This window comes from Rhagoletis pomonella, unplaced genomic scaffold (assembly GCF_013731165.1).
Source record: "Rhagoletis pomonella isolate Grant_MI unplaced genomic scaffold, Rhpom_1.0 Rhpom_scaffold_00005, whole genome shotgun sequence".
NCBI classification, from domain to species: Eukaryota; Metazoa; Arthropoda; class Insecta; order Diptera; family Tephritidae; genus Rhagoletis; species Rhagoletis pomonella.
The window spans coordinates 67,569,538-67,591,013 of NW_023458559.1; the positions used below are offsets into that span (position 1 = coordinate 67,569,538).

General features: G+C 42.1%; 1 protein-coding gene across 1 annotated transcript in view; it reads right to left on the reverse strand.

Moving 5' to 3' along the window:
• The window catches only part of LOC118739426 (serine-rich adhesin for platelets), a gene marked incomplete in the record, with an annotated part of 33,076 nt that overhangs the window by 6,793 nt on the left and 4,807 nt on the right, over positions 1-21,476 (reverse strand). Inside the window, 3 exon segments of the mRNA XM_036470728.1 lie at positions 48-7,440; positions 7,804-7,996; positions 8,177-12,677. Coding sequence (XP_036326621.1) covers positions 48-7,440; positions 7,804-7,996; positions 8,177-11,690 — 11,100 coding nt within the window.

Here is a 21,476-nt window from a genome sequence, read left to right on the forward strand (position 1 = left end):
CGCACATACGCGGCTGGCGGCAATGGTGACGCGTGCGTTCCTGGCAAAATGCCATTCTGTTCCGCTACAGACGTTTGTTTGTGTATTATAGTCTCCTTTTGCTGCTCTGGCACCCCACCGCTGCTGTTGCTATTATGGCGGTGTCGACTGCTGCCGCCCGAAGAGGAAGAAGACTCGCGTCGTTTGCGTGCTGCCGCCAGACTACTGCTGCTATTACTCGAGCAGGTAGAGCTGACCATTTCATCACGACTGTCACGGCTTCCGCTATCTTTGCGGTGACGATTGCTATTGCTTGTGGCGGCATTCACCAGGGGCAAATCTTTGGTGAGTTCCTGCTCAAAGTTGAGTTGACGCTTCTTAGAGATGGGTGGCGGTGCCGTAGGAGTGGTAGATGCTGCGGCCACAACTGATTGTAACACTGTATTCGTGGAATTCGAGGACGAAGTGGTGCGATGGCGATGATGATGACGTTCTTTATCGAATCCACGCTCCCTGTTGTTGTCACGATCGCGGCGCTCTTCACGATCCTTGGAGTCACCACTGCCAGACGCATTGCTGTTGCTATTTGAATTGTTATAGCTCGCAGAACTACTGCTGTGTGGCTGTTGCTTTGATATCGACACTGGTGTGGTGCCTCCGCTCACCTTGCCGCTGCCGTAATCCTTTTTATGCGACGATGATAATTTCTTTGAGCAGGATGAAGGAGTGGACGCAGTCAATTTGCCGCTGTGTGACAATGAACGGCTACTGCCGCTGTGCTCCTTACCGCTTCGGTCTTTTTTGTGCAGCTTCTTCGTCGAAGACGAACCGCTGCTCCCCGAATTGGTAAACGACTTCGAAGCTCCACTACTGTGCTTGCTGCTGCCGCCACCGCCAACGCTCTTTGCAGACGCCGCCTCATTATGAGTATGTGCATGTGCGTGGTGACTGTGGTGAGACGAATAAGCGCTTGCGGTCGACGATTTGTTCTCGCCTAACTGCTTGGCACCTTTGCTCAACTCTGCTGTAGAATTGCTACCGATTGCTGTGGCTGTTGCTGAATTTGGCTTTGACTTCTTGTTGTTGCGCGATTGTAAGATTAGTATATTCTCCTTGTGGAAGGAATGCAGGCATGCTTGGATGTCATCATCGGTGAGCGGCACTTTGCGTTCGTTGCTATTGTTATTAGTGGCGTTTTGTTTGCGTGTCGCGAGCGCAGTTGATGCACTACTTATATTGCTGCTGCTGCTAGGCGGCAATGTTGTTGGAGGCACATTTGCGCCAATTACACCACTGCCAATGTCCGCCGCGGTAGCCATGATATTGGGCGACGCCGCGATCGTCGGCAATGCGCTATTGGAATAGACAAATATTGACGCACTGGTTGTTGTTGTTATTGCTGCTGCTGTTGTTGTTGTTGCAGTGACTGGTGGTGTTGTTGGAGGCGTTGTTGCTATGATAACTGGTGCCGGCGGCGGTGGAGGTGGCGGCTTACGTTCAATAGCAGCGGCAGCCGCTGCTGCTAAAAATGTCATACAATTTGTATGAACAGCAGCTGTGGTTGCAAGCGCTTGTGCGGCTGGTTTGAGGTTTGTAATCGAAGTTGTTGTCGCGGTCGGCCTTGTTAAGGCAGTTTGCAAAGTAGCTGCTGCGTGCACAATATTATGGTTGTTGCAGTTTCCCGCGACGCTAACGCTAGCACTGGCCGTACTTTGTTTTGGCATTTCGAACATTCGTGCAGCCAATGGCTTGAGTAGCGAAGTTTGTTGTGGCTCCGGCAACGAACTTGTAGATTCTATGGACGACTCCAATTTTGGACGTTTATTTAGGGGTTCTTCGGGCGAAATGGTACTGATGCTACCGCCATCGAGTGTAAGCAATTTCATTGCCGGTAGCTGAGTTGGGAATACCGGCTTTTCATCGGCTGACACCGACGTTTTATTGTGTGGGGCGGAGTCCAACGAATCCATAGATTGCTGCGTCTCTATCTTAAAGGACATCTTTTCTTCAGGTGCCAAATGTAATTCTTGCTTCGGGAGCGTTATTTTTTGATCCTGTTCACATGGACTAAATCGCTTACAGTCCCCTGAATTTGCAATGTCAACCATGACTGGCTTTATATTTTTCTCATCCTCTTCTACATCCAATTTCACCTCGACTTCAACCTCAGCCGCCATTGCTGTTGACATTGCTGTTTGCTCAGCAGCTGCTGATTGTGCTTCCTCCTCCTTCTTCACATGCAACACTACCATCTCTTCAAACTTATCACCCGCCAAACTCTCTTCGCGCTCTACATCGATCTTGACATCTTCGCCACCACTGGTGTCTTCCGGCTCTATTTTTACCAAATTATCCTCGGCCGCTAGCATTTGTTGATGTCCTGGACTGGGTGAACGCAATATATCGACGTCATCGTCTTGATCAATGATCATAGGTTCGGGTTTCATCTCTTCTTCTGTGGCTGTCAATCGCTCTGCCACGTCTTGCTCCTCATTCGTAACAATTTCATGCCTCATACAATCTTCGGATGCTCGTTCGTTTGCAGCTATCGTTGTGTGAGTTTCATTAACGCTTAAGCCACCTACCACATCTACATCGTCGCGCTCTTCTTCTTCATCATAGTCCTCTTCGTCTGCTTCTCCATTATCACTCGACCCAGCCTCAGTCTTCATGCCTGCTACTGCACCCATACCGCTCACATTCATTACATCCACCTCCGTTTCGGTACTGCCTACAGACGCCAAATTCGTCGCCTTAGTATCTTGCTCTGTCGCGCACCCACCCGGCATTGGTATTTCACATTTTACTAGTTCAATTATTGGCGACTCGAAAGATATATTAGCACCTCCACCAGCTGCTGGTGAGTGCACAATGTTGCCTCCAGCATCGTCTTCTTCCTTCACATTGCCACTGATGATGAGTCGTCGCTTCTTAAGCGGCGTCGTAAAGCCATTGGGGACATTAATCACTGCGCTGAGGTGCGCCGTCGCGACTGCTGCTGTAGGCGAATCGATTTGCAGGCTAGTGGCCATTGCTGCTGTGGGTGTTGGCGTCATCGCCTCATCTGTGGTAGTTTCTTCGCTAATAGCCTGTCGCAACCAGCGCTTCTTTACCGACGAATTATTGCTGCAAGTGCTAACTTGTAGCGGCAGACGTAGCATATTGCGCGGCGCAGCACTAACACCTGTGACTGCTGTCGGATTGTATACCGCGTTGTTGCCGCGCTCCGTTTGCTGTATAAATTCCTCGACCTTCTGCGCAGCCATGCTGAGATTTTGTGGTTCATCACAAGCCACGGGAGCGGGGCACAGTCCGTCGATGGCAGCATAGTTGACGTTACCCTTGGGTTGTTGTTTACTGTAATCACACATCGTTGCTGCTTGTACTAGAGAATCCAAACCAAGTGTAGCGGGGGAAGATGACATTGGCGCGGAAATAGCTGCCTCGCCAGCCACTGCTACTGCCGCAGACACTGCCTCTGCGGAAGCATTATTTGTCATAGGTGGTGGTGGTGGTGTTGGTGTGCCGGGCGGTGGGGAATCACTGCCGCTAGTATCCGCATCTACTTGATGTAGCAGCCAATTAGACATGAGCACTTTTTTCGTCTTGGTCTTATTAGGGTACTTAAACTCGCCACTCGGACTGCCGTCCATGTGTTCTTGCAAGGGACCAACTGCAGCCTCGATCAGCAGACAAGCCGAGCTCACCGGTGTAGCAGGTGGAGATGCAGCACTACCGCCGCCTGTTGGCGTTCTATGTTGCGGTGATTTCAACTGTTCGAGCGCATACTGTGGCGGCGTGTATTGTTGTTCTGGCTGATGCTGCAGCTGCTGCTGCTGCAGTACCGGGGATAAGACCTGCGGTGATTTTTGCAGCGTTGGTGACATTTTTAGGTCGGGATTCGATAAAGCGAGCAAAAGACCGGCGGCCTGATCTTCATTTGTAGGCGCTACTGTATCAACAACAATTTCGTTGCTGTCGGGATGCAGTTGGTCGTAATTTTGCGCAGTTGTGACAAGCGGAGCTGTTGGTGATAACAACGATGTTGACTCTGCCTCCGAATGTGCTGCGCACTCACTAATACCACCACTGCCTACGGCAGCAGCTGTCGGCAAACCAGCACCACTAACGCCAGCGCCATCTGCGGATTCGTTGCTGCTATTGATGCGACTTTTGCGACGCTTCCGCGCCTGCGCACTGTGACCACTGTACGACTTGTGCGCCTTTCGCTTTTTTTTGCGCGCGGAGACCGCTGAAACGCGTCCACTGCTGATGCTAGCGCTCATGTCGCTGCCGGCTACGGATTTTGTGGGCGTAGTTGGCGAATTGCTGTTACTGTTGCGTCGCTTAGTGGCAGCTGAGGCATTGCCAGCCGATTTGCCCTGTTGATTTTTACGAAGCTGATTTCGCTCCATTTTTTCAATGGCACGTAGGATCGCCTCCATTTTACGATCTTCACGCGATAGCTTCGGCTTCTCCTTCGATGTTGGTAGGCTTGAGTGGTCTTCATTTACGCTACCGCTGCTAGTATTGTGCCCATGATCGTCCTCAGAGAAGCTGGTAGAGCGCGAACCCGATGACTTGGCGGGCGTTTTGCGCGCACTACTCGAGGGTAAACAAGACACTCCGGCGACGCTGGCATTGACGCCGCCTTGCTTCTGTGGCGATTTCGAACCAGCGTGCGGTGAGGTGGCAACAGCGCCAAGCGACTGTTGCGGCGGCGGCAATTGGGCTGTTATTGCGTTCTGTTGCAGCTGGTGGTTCTGCTGCTGTTGTTGTTGTACTACTGACGGCATGCCACCATCAGTGACATCGTGAAGCGGTGGAAGCTGCATTGTAGTAGCGACATAGTATTGTGTTTGTTGTTGCTGCAGATGCTGCAGCTGCAGCTGCTGCTGTTGTTGTTCTTTTTGTTGTTCGACATCGCTAACATTTAATGCATCAGATGAGGTTGTAGATTCGGGAACGGCTATGGCAATATTGTTGGTTGATTGGCTTAGTGGGACATTCACTGACACCGACATATTAGTACCAGTCAGTGTTACGGCGGTGTTAAGCGATTGCAAAGCCGCTGCTGCAGCTAGCGATGCATCGCTTATTGTAGGGCCGACAAGAACGTTTTGTATTGGTTGTTGACTTAGCTGTTGCACATGCATTTGCTGTTCTTGCGCCTGACTAATGGACAAATTCAACTGTTGTTGTTGTTGCTGCTGTTGTTGTTGCTGCTGCTGTTGCTGCTGCTGCTGCTGCTGCTGTTGTTGCTGCTGCTGCTGCTGTTGCTGCTGCTGCTGCTGTTGCTGTTGCTGCTGCTGCTGCTGTTGCTGCTGTTGCTGCTGTTGCTGCTGCTGCTCCGGCTGACTAATCGGCTGTTGTAACGTAATTGGCGTGGCTTCGGGTGTAGACACTTCATCCAGCAGTGGCACATGTGTGTTGTTAGCCACCGCGTCCACAATGCTCTGATGCTGAGGCTGTGGTTGTTGCTGTACAACTTGCTGTGGTGGAGACAACAGCAACGGCGTTGGCAATGCACCCAAGATCTGTTGATGCTGTTGTGGACTGTGCTGCATGAAGAGGGCACTGTTGCTGCGCTGTAAGGTGGTTGTAGCGGGTACAGTACAAGTCTGCTGCTGTGATTGCGTCGGTGAGTGTATGTGTAGAGCAGAAGGTGACGGTATGGACACTGATGGCGATGAAGACGATGTACAAATACCAGAATCGTGCATTACACTCGACACGGAGGAGGTCGCGCTCATGTTACCATTGCTATTAGGCACCATCACCGCTGAAGTGGCTAGCGCATGTGCGGACAAAATGTTAAGACCGCCATTACTCTTGAATGAGTTGCTGCTGCACATATTGGCGTTCATATTCAGTGGTGCTACTGCAGGCAATGCAACATTTGGACTATTCATGCCACCACCGGCAGCACCACCGATGCTGCTATCGCCACTTGATGAAGTCGAACGATTGCGATTCATGTTTTGTGCGCCACCCTTCTTTTTATTTCCAACTCCTGACGTTGGCAAACCACCCATTGTTAGTTGTATGGCAGCTGCACTGCTATTTAATTGTACGCCACCATTTAAGGTTGTGGCGAGCGATGACTTGCGGCTGCTAGATTTCGTCGCGCCGCCTGCTAAGGACTGTTGGGTTGGTGGTGGGCCAAAGAGACAATCCTTGAGTAGACCGCATGCGCATGCCGTGCTTGTTGGCTGCACGATGCAGTTGCTCGAAGTTGCCTTTTTATTCTCTATTGCCAACAAGTCGTGTGGCTCGTGTTTAATGGTAATCTCTGTACTGGCGCGGATACGCATCGTTGCAACAATGAAAAGGTGTATGGTGCCCTTTTCGAAGAGATGCTGTATCTCGGCATTAGGGCGACAAGAACGGCGCACAAAGCGCGCCTCATTGCCGTAAGTACGCGTGTCCACGCATATTTCCGGACCTTTAAGGTATGCTGGCTGCGGCGGTATTGGTGGATATGAGCCATCTTCATTCATTGTTTGCATAGGCGCCTCAGCATCGGGCAGCTGGTAGAAGAAAATGAAAGGACCAGGAGTCTTATGCGCCTTCAGACTAGCTGCTAGATAATTGCTTGGTGGCGGTGAATTCATATTCACCGATGCATTTTGCGTCTTATACTGCGGACTCAGCATGTATTTGCCACGTAATTCGAAAATTGGAAAACTTGGTGCAATGTCCATGTTGCTTATAAGTATTTTACCGCCCGCGTGTGGCACTGTAGTGGCGCGATTCTCCAAATCATTGTTGCAGCAATCCTTCAACGCGCGATTCTCCGTATTTAATATGCTCTGTAACAGGCTGGGTTGCTTTGTGATGGCATGAAGGCGCGCGCGTAACTCAGGCGAATAGTGATTCGTTACGGCCAATTCATAATTTTCGATCCATTGTCGCAAATTTGCTGCATGTTTTTCAGCGGCTGTCGCACTTGCGCTCGTACCATCACCGCTCTTAGTTTTACGTTTCGTTGTCTTCTTTGTGGCTGCCGAATCTTTGCGCGGCGGTTTGCCACCTGCTGTCGAACCTACACCAAGTTTATCCGCCTTTTTGGATTTCTTGCCCCCAGCTGTGTCTTTGGCGGTTTTCTTCAAAACTTTGCCCTTCTTTGTAGTGCCGGACGTTGTACTATTCGGCAGGCCTTGCAGCGCGCCATCTCCGCTGCCGCCCATCATGAAAGCGCCCGCACCCCCACGTTGCTGGCCATCACCCAGTTGATAGTTACCACCCATATTGGAGCCACCACTTAGATAAGCGCCACTGGAACCAGTTGCATGCGCCGATTGTGCTGAGAGCAATAGCTGAGTTTGCTCCTTGCGTTTCATTAACTGCAAGGCACGTGCACGCGCCTTGTCCACCTGTCGCGGTTGGCACACTTCACACTGGTACTCATCGGGTATATTTTGGCGATCGATGCCCATACAGTCGACATGTTGCCAAGCGCTACAAAAGAAAAACAAATCCAAGAGTTAGAGTATGGGTAAGAAAATTAAATGAAATAAAATATGATAATGGGCCTTATCAATAAAATCTAAGCAATTGCTTTTTCCAAAAAATTTCAGACCTTTTACTTAAATTCCTTTCAATAAATCGAGTCTGGAATTTTAAAAGCAATTGCCTAGTTTTTATTCACAAAGCCCAATCCAATAGAAAATAAATGGATATTAAGCCAAAGAGAATAGAAAATCCAAATAAACCAGTTTTAAACAAAGAAAAGAACAAGAAAACTTTTAAAAGTATACCAAAATAAAAAATTTTAACCAAATACTTTAAATATTTTATTAAAAAACTTCCTCTTCTACTTACAAGCATTTATCACAACATATCATATAGCCATCATCATGCGTCAAATCACAGATGCAACGAGTAACCGAATCATCTTCGGCCTCAGCTTCAGGTGCTGTTTCGGTCTCTTCACCAGGATCAATATCGCCAGTAGCGACACGCGAACCATTACTAATTGCTGAATGTGCATCGTCATCTTGCTGCATACGGGGTACTGGTAAATATAAAATTAATTTTTATTGAATTTATAAATCTATGTATTTATATTATGGGGAAAAAGGGAAAATAAATGCCCACTTAAAAAAATTGATAGCCTATAATCTACTAACTTCAGTAATTGTTTGCTATAAATGGCGTAAAAAAAAGTCTGATATATTAAAAATGTGCTACTCACTTTGCTGTCCGTGCAAGGTGTATGTCGACTGACCACTGGATGGTGGCGTTGGTAGCACCCCTGATGAACCCACCTGGCCCGAGGCCACAGCCGCCCCAATGCCGCCTAATGACCACTGTTGCGCACCGCCTGTATTGCCCGTCAATGCCGATTGCAAATGCGACTGTGTCGTTCCACTAGCACCCCCAATGCCTGCTTTTCCCATTTGCTGTGCATTCGTGCCACCACTCTTTGTAGTGTCTGTACCGGAGAGATGCGCCGGCATAGCATTAGCATAAGTGTGATCCTGCTGAACGGCATGCAAGATGCGCAAACGCATATCTTGCGTATTTACAGGCGCCGGGCGCACCTCTTCGCCAATAATATCTTCATCTTCACCAGTCCCAGCAGGTACACTAGTGTTGATGCCAGCTACTGCTGCACTGTTCGTGGCAATCGTATAGCTGCTGTTACCAGCTGCCACGGCCGCTGTGGTGGCCGCCAGCGAAGATTTCAATGTTTGTAGGTGAATTATCTGTGCTGACGAATGTTGCTGCTGCTGTTGCTGTGTGTCAAGCGGTATATTCGATGTGCTAGCCGATAATGAAGCCGACGTATGTGAACCCTGCGTGCCAAAATGATTTCCACGCCCACCTACACCACTGTTATTTGCTTTATAATAGTCAACAGCACTTTTACGTGTGATGGTTGTGCTGACCTCATATGACTTGTTGCGCTCCAAAGAATGCGAGCGACTACCGGGCGCGCTATGTGTTTGGCGACCGATGCCGCCACCAGATTGTTGAGAGATTGCTGCATAGACAGCACTACTACCGGCGCTGCTAGTATGTACACCCGCAGCAGAGAGTGGCAAGTAAGCATTCGCCGAGACAGGTCCCTGTTGCACAGTTGTGCTGTATTGTGTATTGATTGTTGAGGGCGCTGACAATTGCTGTTGCTGTGCCATCTGCTGTTGTTGCGCTGATAGTTGGCCAGCGCTATATAGCGGATATTCTTTGGGCGAGAGCAGCACAGATGTTGGCGAAGGATGCTGCTGCAATACAATTTGCTGTTGCTGCTGCGTTTGCTGTGCTGTCGGCGGTGGCATGACAACCGACTTTGGTTGCTGCTGTTGCTGGTAGCGTTGCTGATTGCCGAATGACTTTTGCGCCATGCTCTGTAGTATGCGTGCTGACAACTCGTCTGTCATTTGTGTGCCATTAACGATCATAATATCATCGTTGAGCAGCGACTGTGAATTGTTGCCGTTGTTGTTGGCGGAGTGCGTTTGTGACTGGTAAATATTATTGCCAGTGGCGTTATCTTTAACAATGGCGCCAGTTGGTGCGTCGACGAACTGTATTTGATGTTGTTGCTGCTGCTGACGTAACGTTACTTTCGATTGTTGCGGTTGCTGCATGGGCAATGTTGGCTGATGCTGCTGTATGACTGTTGCGTGCGTCGAATTTACAAATTTGATAGTGTTGCCGACGTTATTGGTATTATTGGCACTGCCACCCGCAAGTGTGACAACATTGGTACTTGTTGAAAACTGCTGCTGTTGTGGTACATTTTTGTGATGCAGTTGCGTGCTTTGTGGCAAAGATGCGACATGTTGCAGCTGCTGTTGATGTGATACATATTTATTGCTAGACATTTTTGTCACCTTTGTCGTCTGCTGCAGTTTATGACCTCCACCGTTATTGCTAACTGTGTAAGTGCCCAGCGGTTGTTGATGCAACATGTTTACGCCGCTACTATTATTATTTATAACATTATTGTACTGTTTGAGCAACTTCGATGTTTTAATTTTGCCGCTGCCGCTACTCTGATATTGAGGCTGGTGTAGCTGATATTGTTGTTGCTGCTGCTGTGTGATATAGGTCGTTTTCACACCCTGTTGTTGCTGCATTTGCATGTTGTTCACCACTTTATTGTTACCATGGGAAATTTTTAAATTATTCGACTTCTTCAACATATTGCCTGCGTTACCAGTAACGCTCACACTCTTTGTTGTGGCACTGCTGCTCAAATACTTTTGCCCTCCTACAATAGGTTGCACCAGCATTTGCGTCTGCTGCTGCTGCTGGGTTTGTTGTCCTGTGTTTGCTGTCATTGACGTACCAGCCGCCGACGATGGCTGTTGCATGACAGTCTGCACCCGCGTAAGCATTTGTACGTGGCGCGGTACCGAGAGCTTTTGATAAAGCTGCTGTGGTTGCTGCGAGCCCTGTGATGTACTCTGGCTCGCCTGTTGCTGCTGTTGCGACTGTTGTATGTACGTGGTTGACGTTAGCTGCTGTGACTGTTGCTGCTGTTGTTTTACACCCGTCTTGTAGGTGCCCGTTACGGTATACTTTTGTGTTTTTCCACCACCTGCAGTAATAGGTGTGGCGGTTGCCGTTGCTGTGGTTAAATACGACAAGTTTTTAGCACTCATATAATTGATTGTTTGTCCCGATTGTGATTGGCCGCCGCTGCTAACGCCAATCGTGTGCTGTTGCTGCGCGCCCAAGGTGCCTCCTGAGCCCACAGCCACCCCACTGGTTGCCGACGTGTTCGGCGCGTTAGGAGCTTGTTTTGCCAACACAGTTAAATTGCTTAGCAATACTTTGGATTGGCCACCGACGGCGGCAGCGCTGCCGCTGTCGATAATCATGTTGCCTGTGGTGCCATCTGTGGCTACTATTTTGAAGATCTGCGGATTCAGCACTTCGCCTGTTGTTGATATCATCATGTTGGTGGCTCCCGAAGCAGTTGCTTGTTCAATGAATTCTTCGCTCACTTGAATTACCTGCTGCTGAGGCTGTGCCTGTGATGGCTGCTGGAGATTTTGTTGTTGCTGCTGCTGCTGTTGTGAATGCATTTGTTGAGACAGCTGATGCTGCTTTTGCACATGTTGCTGCTGCTGCTTCGACGATAGATGCTGCTGCTGCTGCAACTGTGATGTGGCCAGATGTTGTGACTGTTGCTGATGTATTTGATGAGGTTGCTGTTGTTGATGTATTGTTGTATGCTGTATTATTTGATGTTGTTGTTGCTGATTCATCTGTACTAATTGGTGTTGCTGCTGCTGCTGCTTTGCATTAATTTGTAGAATTTTCGTGTTGGTTGCTGCTCTCGTAATGGTAGTATTATTGCTACACTTCTTACTCAAATTGCTGCTGTTACTATTCTTGCGCTGCTGTGCACGTCGCATTAATGGCAACTGCGATTGACTTCTACTACTAGTATTTTTGTTGGTGCTAGCAACATTATGTTTTTTCTGGTGGTTTTGCTGCTGTTGTTGTGGTTGGCGTACATCATTCGTACCATAGTATTCAAAATATTTTCCAACCGATGTTGCAGCTCCAACGCTTGTACCCTTTGCTATTGTTGACTGCTGTGTCTGATAAAACTGCTGTTGCGACTGTTGTATAGCTAAGTTTGCCGGCGCTGCTACATCACCGGTAGCTGCTGTACTGCCTGATTGTGTTGTCACTGCTGTTGTTGGCTTCTCTACGACAATTATACCAGACGATTGCAATGGCATCATTCGCTATGCAGTACTTATGTATGTATTGTTAGTGCATCTGACAAAGCTGCGATTTGCACTACAATTATTTATTACTTCAAGAGAAGTATAAAAGGTGATGTATTTTTTTTTTTTAAGCAACAAAGGTCAAATTTTAGATTTACTGTTTTTTCTTGAAAGCAAATTAAAATCCTTTATTAGAAATAAATTTTTGTGAATCCCGGTTACTCTTGTTTCGAAATTCACTCACTTAACTATTATCATTATTTAGGCCAGCCGCTTTTGCTATTCCTACCGCTGCTGCTGGAGGCGGTCCCCCACCCACATGGGGGCTTAATTCGTAACAAAATGTTATACGATTATTTTTGCTGTAATCTTTGTAGTGACTGGTGACTCTAATAATTGGTTGCAATGCTTTGTAGCAGGTGTATAATATTAGTGTGGCAGCTAATTTTACTGCTGCTAATTGTGCTGATGCTGCTTTTGCGGTTAGAAAATCGTTTGTGGCTTGGTAGTCGCGGGAATTTCTAATTGTTCTGACCATTACATTGTAAGCCATTACATCAGGGGACATTACTAAACTGCTGATTGTATTTCTTTTATACACCGTGCTTAATTTCCAGCGCTCTAACACTACAAATAGGTGTTTGCTTTTTTTTTGGAGTAACTAGTAAATATCGATCCTACGATAATTGGTATTCATAAATTGCTTACCGTCGTGTGTTGATTGATTTTCATTGGAATTAGGAAAAGGAAAAGAAAATGTCACAACAACGTAGCCTACGTTAATTCTGTTGCATTTGTGGATGCGTTTTCGATTCCGATTCCGTTTACGTTTCCTTGGTTTGCGGTTGAAGCGTCGTTTATTATTTGGCGATTCCACTGTCGTTGTTTTCTGCCTGAAAGGTTGCAGTTCACTTAAAATGTCTTTTAGACTTGTTATATGTATGTGATTTATTTATATCGTTTTAGTGAATTTTTCGCTATTACTCGATGTATTATTGATTGCTGTAAATGGAGAATATATAATTTATTAATTTTAGGGTTGATAATTCATATAATGTTAAACAAGTGTTGGGAGGAAATATTCAAAACGCCGATTTAGTTAACACCCTCGACAGACGAGCTACGCAATCGTAAGGACACAAATTTATGTATCTATATCTGGCTAAGAACTGTCCCTTCAGGAATATTCCACTGGGTTTTTTTGTTAGAACAAAAATTTTTGCCAAAGGGTTTTAAGGCCGATCACAAACTAAAACAATATTAATTATTCATAGTTTCGCATTTTTTACAATCGCTCTAATGTAAAATCGATTTGGCCAATGGTATATAACCTCCTATTTTTTTTCCATCCCAAAATGTAAAGGTATGGATACATAAAAAAGCGCGACAAAAGCATGAAAAATTTACTCCCATGCAAGTCATATTGGAATTAAATTATGAATAACAATAAAATTTTACACGACCAGAAAATTTATAGGAATGCATTTCTAAATGTTTGTTCAAAAACTAGTGAGAAAATGTCAGCGCCAAGAATATACAAAGCGAAGCGAGTAACAAAATATGATTATGTACATAAATATTGTTAAATGCATACATATATGTATATGCATGTACACTCAAAAGCGATAAAAAGACAAAGAAGTAGGTGGCAAAAGTAACATAATAAATTTGGTCAAAACGAATGACAATGATAAAAATTAAAGAAAAAAGGAACTGTCAGGGAAGCGAGTGAATTGCCACGAATATTGGACAAAAGACTGTGCAAGCAGAGAAGTAGCAAGCAAAACAAAATACACACAATTTTATTGATTCCATTGAAGTTGTTATAGCGCTTATGAATATGCTGGAAAAGGTATAGTTCAGAATGAGCCAGCTAGTGTTCAACATAAAAGGCAGAAAGGTATAGCAAAATGATGAATATAGAATAGCCATAAAAAAATAGAATGCTCAAAAACAGGAAAAAAAATTTAATTTACGAAAACTATCATCATCAGGCTACATTCAAATGAAATATTTCAAAATGAATTTGTGATAAATTTAATAAAAGAGCGATTCCCTTTAAACTCTGCACACTATGAAGAATCAGTCATCAATGCACCTTAAAAATGTACAACCACACTCACACGTATGATTTGCGCGATTGTTACGTAACACCATAAGTCAGACGTACGAGCAACTAACCGAGTTGCACTGTTTATTGACAAGCAGAACACGCAAACAGAGGCGCGTTTTAGGAGATGAATAGGCGCAAATTCGATTAGGAGGCATGCGAGTGGCAGAATATATGTACGTATAACATTGTTGTTGGTACAGTTGAAAAAAAGGGATGGGCGAATGGGCTTAGTCGAAATGTATATGTGGCAAGCTAGGGATTCTATTAATTTTACTTTGGACAACATATAAAAACACGTTTGTACATACATATGTACATACATATATGGAGAAATATTTAGACAAACACATACATACACATACTTTTAAATCAAACTTTAAATGCAGAAGGTATAAACTAAAAGAAAACAAAAAGAAAAATTAAAATCCGCAGCACAAATATCTAAGTGAGTTGACGTAAATGAAATTAGAATGTACAAAAAAATTTACAATTTTCGTCATAAATATGGAGATTGTGGTGGTGTTGCAGACCACAAGACAAGCCCAGGCTTTACAAAATGTAAGTACGATTTTTTTCTTTCTGCCGTCTTAGCGAATGAACACTCCTATTTTTCGAACATACCAGAGTAGAAAAATTGTAGTATGTATTATAAACTATAATAGACAACAATAAATATAAAATGTGAGTGGGTGGATGGTTGATATGTACATAGTTGGTATTGGCGCATGCTCCTGTAACGTCAACAAAAATTCCCAAAACTATACCCACAAAACTGATTTTATATACTATACATAACTGTGTTCGTATGGAACAGTAGCTTATGTCGAAAGGCTGGCTTTAGTATAAAGCGGCATTAGCTGCATACGATTGCAAATGACTCACTGGCGCCGAGCCATTGAAAAACTTTTGGCAAATAAACGTGCAGAAAGTTCCGATATTAGCAAGTCAATATTCTCATTAAGTCTCATCAAAAAATTCCTTGTCGTTTAAAGAATATAGGGAAAGCCGCATTATAGTAAAGCCAGCTTCACACACAGATACACAGATATGTACCTAAATTATTTAGAAGATTAATATATTATGCGAGTATATGAAAATTATCAGTATACCGTGAACCCTAGATTAAGTAAATAGGGCCATAATAATTAGAAACTATAAACGACAAATTAATTATGTGTTGATGATATTTATAACAAATGCATACAAACGACAGAAGCTACAATATATAATTTGTGGTTATATGTAATCTTATGTACATACATATGTATTTAAATTTGCACTCGAAAATAGAAGTCTTGTGAGATACTTCATCATTTATTATGGCTTGTTCTCTGAAGTGCAATTTCTTAGATTGAAGCAAAGGCAATAAAAATTATGGAAAAAATGCACAAACTTAGCTTCCATTTACACATTTTCTCTCAATATCACTCAAAAAAGGTCCCACATTTATTTTACTTTTACATAAATTCGAGAAAGCACATATTTGCTAGCGAGAAAACGATGCATAGTATGTACGCATAGTAGAAAAATGCAACCAACATGGCTGAGAAAAACAAGAGCCATAGAATGGAAGGCAAAGAAATAATATGTACATACCAATAGGAGAGCAAGGTGCATAAGAAAATATATATTTTTTTCTCAATCAGGCAATCGACTAGCCAAACAACAAACAAGCCTTCAACTAAATGGGTGCCTAGTCTCTACCAGTCAGTTAGTTGCACTTGCTGCCACCAACACAATGATATTGCGATGCTTTGTTTACTTTGACAACAGCATACAGTGCCATTACATGCAACGACGTCGTCGTCTTCTGGCCACAATCCATCGCAACCGATGTTGTTCACCTCTTTAGCCCACTCCCTCAACACCATACTTCGCCGCTCTTGCTAACGAGTAATGAAAAAATAGCAATAATGCATAAAGTATGAACCAAAGGCAGCCAGCTATGGTTCTTTGCTATGCCAATCCTCAATTTTCTTTAAGTTGCTTAAAATGTTTCTATATAGCCTCACAGATTTTTTTCTGCACACACTATAGTTTTATGTAGCTATGTAAGTAGTAGATGCATTTTTTTTTGTTTTACACAGTACCCATTCTGTTTCACAATGTCGGCCGATTCGTTAGTTGAAAAGCTAGAACCGAAGAGGCAGATTTCGTTCTTTTGATGTTTTTCTTATCTTGTCGTTCGTTCAAACTGTGCAAATTTTGGTCTAATAAATTGTTACGAAAGTAAAATTTCTTAGCAGCAATACAATTTATTTTTAAAAGCTCGTTGTACATAAAATAGAACTACAAAATATGCTACGCCAAATGTGAATGCATTAATATATTAAATGAACACCGCTAAGACGGCTAAGAGCGCCAGTGGTTTCGTCAATATTTTATTTATTTTAATATTTATTGGAGATGTTTTATATGTGTACATACAGCTGCGGCCAATAAGATAGGAGCGAAATTCAAAGTGGTATGTAACTCAACTAATAACAAGGTGTTGTCAGTTAAAGTAGTAGAAAAGGTAGTAATTATTTACAACTTTTAATCCGTTGGTGCATACTATTTCAAAATAAATATAAAAAAATGTTTAATTACAGGCTTATAAGCCTGAATATATGTTTGTATCGGCAGCTCCACACAGGTTGGGACATATATTGTAAGTTAAAAAAAGTAGAGGCAGTAAATTAAGGCAGCAATTTCCTATAAGACTAAATGATTTTTTAAATAGATTCAAACGCATATATATCGATATAATAAGCGAAATCGTAATTTAACCATGCTGCCACTCTATTTCAGTGTAACAGTAGTCCATTTGGCTCGATGTTGTGGCAATGCAGCAAAAGTTATTTAATATAAAAAATCGCCTTTCCATACGTACATACGTCATTTTCCATTGATAACCACAATATCTTTTATTTTTTTTTTTTTTACATTTTGTGGACAAAAATTATAGAAATCCAGCAATTTTAGATATTAATATCGTTCTGAAAACACAAAGTTATTTAAAAATCGCCATAAAACGGATTACTAAAAAGGAGTATTTTAGATACTATTTCCCAACGAATAGAAGTATACAAATTAAGATCGGCAGCACTGAAAATAAGCATGCCGATCTTGTCAAAATTGCAACAAGCACGTCGCTACTGACAACACCTACTTATTATTCCACCATGTTTTCAAATTATGTTTATTTACTTTTAATATAATTTTCATTTAAAATATAGTTCGATCTATAACAAAAAACACATAAATAAAAGCAAGGCGAATTAATATAAGGTGCTAGCAGGAGTACAAAAACAAAAATTTACATGTATTTTGTTTTTGCAAAATGTAGGGACTGTACCGCCATAATTTTTCAGTCAGTCGTCACACAGCATTAAAACTCGTGTGGCATTTGCGACAGCTTATTATTATTATTGTTGGACCTTAAGAACATTCTTCTAAGATGTGCTGCGCAGTCTCGTTATCCGTCCTGCAAAATCTGTATCGCTCATGCGAGTAAATTCTCAGTTTAGTCAGGTGATAGTTCAACCAGCAGTGTCCCGTCGGAATTACGTCGGAATTACTGTAAAAATTCTTAAGTTATTCTGTGATAAGCTCATACATTTTTTTAAGCGTTTTAGGTTATATGTCCCTAAAAGTGCTTTGGGATGCTCAAGGCCTGGGAAATTATCCCAGTAGCGATTTTTTTGAGCCTCTTGCTCTAACCAAACAAGGGCAGAAAGTGACCCTTTTCCCCAAGCCACAGAAGGGCTCTGGGCCGGTGTCGCTAGTTGTTTGCGACAACTTACTCAACGAGCTTTTTTTTTAATAAAATTTTGTAGTCAAAAATGAATTTACTTGTTGCACGTTTCAATCTCTATTCTTCGCAGTGTTATAAGATGTACGCCTCGAAGGTTTCTTCTCCTTGGGTATAAGCAATTACATACTTTTAATCTTCACGCATTCAACATAAAAATTGTATGCCTATGTATGCATGTGTACGCCTGAGCATTTCAGCATCAAAAAGAAAATTCCTAGTACAATATCAATTACGGTATTTTTGCGATTAGGGTTCGGCACGCACATTGGTGTTATAGGGGTTTCGTTGAAGTATGAACTATATATTTCGCTAAAAAAAAATTAATCAAAAAAATAGATGTGTAAAACTTGTAAATGCAAACCGTTTCTAATTACCGGCCCACCATTGTATACACAATAATTATTTGTACTATTATTTTTTTATAATATTGTGGCTTTGTTCATACTTTTGTTTTACATATGCATTTATTGTATTAATGAAATTGTGGTAATAATTCACTTCAACTACTCCACTGTCATGAATGTATACTATATTTGTGCAGCACTTAAATATATGAAAATATGTACAAATATTAACAAAATAAACACACTATATATATATAATTGTTTGAAAAGCAAACTTGAGATTAGCTAACGCTGCCATGGAATTTTCTATTCTATCAAAAGCAACCTTGTTTCATATGAATGTAATCCTACACATGTACAAAAATGTATCATTTTTTTATACATATTTTAATTTAATTTTTGTATGGCTTGTGCCTTCAAAGCGCGAATTCGATGTCTATATAGGGTACATACATATGTAAGTACACCAAACCAGAAAGTCTATACAATATGACTCTAGCGAAGCATGTCTGAATGGGATGTACGGCCACAATATTACTGTTTGCAAGTATAAAAAGGTAACAAAAAAAAATGCTTAAATCTCTCATACATATTTACAAATGAATGTATGTAGATAGATTATGTATGTTCGTACGTACATTAGAACGTTGATATAATATAAATGCAAGCTCACAGCGGACTGACGATCGGTCGTCGTCTCCAAGCCATAACAAACTAACGTCTGCCAAACAACAGCATAGAAATAAAATGCAAAGTTAAACTAGAAATTGCGCCTCAATTATTGTTTATTCAATTAGCATTGTAAGCGGTTAATACATACTCTATACGATGGTGACAGGAAGTGGGGTGGCGACAAAAAAAAAGCGTTTTCTGAGAAAAAAGAATTGTGGGAGAATATAGTAATTTTGTTTAGAGAAGTACCTACCTGGCTTTGATACTCTTTTTAAAATGCTTTTTGTTTCCGCTGTAAAATAAAAAAATTTGTTGGTTAGGGCTTTTGTGAATTGAGGTAACGATATGTACTGTGAATTGCCTAGCCCGCGTTGGACTGATGAGGGTTTATGCGTAAAAATACTTTGGCATTTTTATCTTTATTTATGACCCTGCACCACAAAATTATAGGTTCACCAGTAATTTTTACTTTTTAATAAAAATTTCAGTAATATTTCGTTGTTTAACTATTATAAAAAAAAATTTAAAAATGCCCTTATGAATTATTTACTATTAAAAACGTATATTTAGAGTAAAATGAACACACGTGTTCATTTTTAATACCTTAACCCCCATTAGCTCCTTAAATTTCAAACCAAATTTTTCTCTACATTTAACACAAATTATAAGTTTTTAGTGGTGGTGACAAGTGAAATATTTGCAGTGATTTTGGAGAATTTTCATCAATTTAACAACAAATAACTCTTGCTATAACCCTGCAAAAATCGTTGGACCATGTACTCTATTTGTGGTAAATTGGAGTACTTACAAAAGTGTTCCTCTGTCATGCTGTAGCGGACCAACTCGTGTCTCTGCGCCAGCTTATTGTTTGTTATCCGATCACTGCTCGTGTTTTAACGAAACGTGATTGAAGTTGAGCATTTGAAAGCACATTTGCATGTCTGGCTGTAGCTGAACGTGTAGAGATGCTCGCTGTTAGTTCTTAGCTCCCAGCATGTTCGGGTTCGAATACCGTCAGAGGCAACATGTAATTTTTAATTTTTGTCTTGGTTTTTATTAATTTTGAAAAAGCATTTGAGAAGTGAGGAACAAAAGCGTGTACAAACGAAAAAATATAACAACAATGCCCATTGTTAATATGTTGGAGTAGTTTTGTGCTACTCTGATGTAATGCAGGGATGGAGTATATGGTCCTGCCCTAGGACATCGCAATGTTAATTGGACCATATTTTTTATATGAATTGTGGTTAATTTTGGAGTACTCTTTGGTCCTTAGGGAGTACTCTTTACACGCATGCATGGAGTAGTCGCGATTTTTGCAGGGAAGCCCCCACTTCACTTTTAGAAGGTGGATACCGCCGCTCACTCGCAGCAGTGCATTATCTCGAAAATTTCTCAATCACATTCGAAAAATATTGAGTGTTGCAGCGCAACGCGATTTTTGGCGAATTTGTGTAAGATTATAAAGTGTTGAACATAAAAACAAAAATACTTGCAATTAATTTAATATCCTGTCATGAAGTATTTAACCCCTACTTGACATGCTGCTGCAATCGCTCTGGAATTTTTCGAGTTTCGACACTTTTCAAAAATATTTGAACTTGCACTTGGCAAGCAGCTACTTAAGATTTATTATAATAGGTGTATTCACGTATTCTTCCAGCAGAAAACTCTCAGCAGCAAAATTCTAATGAAATTTTATTTGTTCTCTCTCAAAGAGAGAAATGTTAGCAAAAGTACACGAACGCAAAACTAGCAAAAACTTGCAAGTTTTTAGTATTGCTGATCGAAATTTTGTTTGCATACAATAGCATTAAACAGAAAACATGAAAATATGAATTAAAAGTTTTCCTAAAACAATTTTCTAATCAAACATGAGTAAAGGAGTATTTGCTTTCTTCCGATCCATTTGCAATTCTAATAAAATATTTTAAACTTAAAAATTATAATAATAAATCTAAATCTAAATCTAAATTTGAAATAAATTTCCATACTAGGAGTGTTCGCTATGTACAAAATTTGTACAAGTTGGTACTAATTGTTACCAAATCGTGTTCATTTAGTCAAAAACCCAGTAAAACTTGGAGGGCTGAAAAAGCTGTATTCGTAATCGGAACGCACTCGACACCACTGTCGACGTAGGAAATCCGACAGTGACTTCCACAAAGAAATTGAAGCGTATGTTGAAGAAAGTCAGAATAAGAAGAAATATACGTATAGGTCCTGTTTTGGTTTCTACCTGAAATTATTTAAAAAGATTATTATGCTCGAAATGCAACGATGGACGCCAGCTGGCAGTGAAGCTTGCAAATGTTTGCCATTTCCTGTTCGCGCAAAACTTAGTAAGCTTCTCTCTTTGGGACAGTAAGGTACCTTACTCTCTGAATTTTGTTACTGGCTAATTCTTACTGGCAGTTGTTTAGCGAACACTCCTATTTTCATAAATTGAAAGCAGATGACTTTGATCAGCTGGTTTTCATGCTGGCAAAAATTTTTCCAGCAGAAATTAGCAGGCTTTCATCAGAATGAAATGCCAATTTGGTCTCTCAATTTCCCCTACTTTGCTGGATTTTTGTGTACGTGAACATGAAAATCCGATAGTTTTTTATAGTTATCAAAAACTATCAATACCCGAATAAACCTAATGCCACGTTTACACTACAGTATTTAACTTGTACCTGTAGTCACAAATTCAAAAATATTGAATTAAATGTGAAAGGACTCATGTAGCAGCGGCAATGTGTATAACATTTTGGTAATTCTCTAGGGTGGGGTAACAACCCCTAAAAAAGGTGCGGAAAAGTCGGGAGGGGTGCCAAACGACGCGTTTCGGCCCCCCTAATAACAATCCGGAGGGGGGGGGGGGAACTAATATT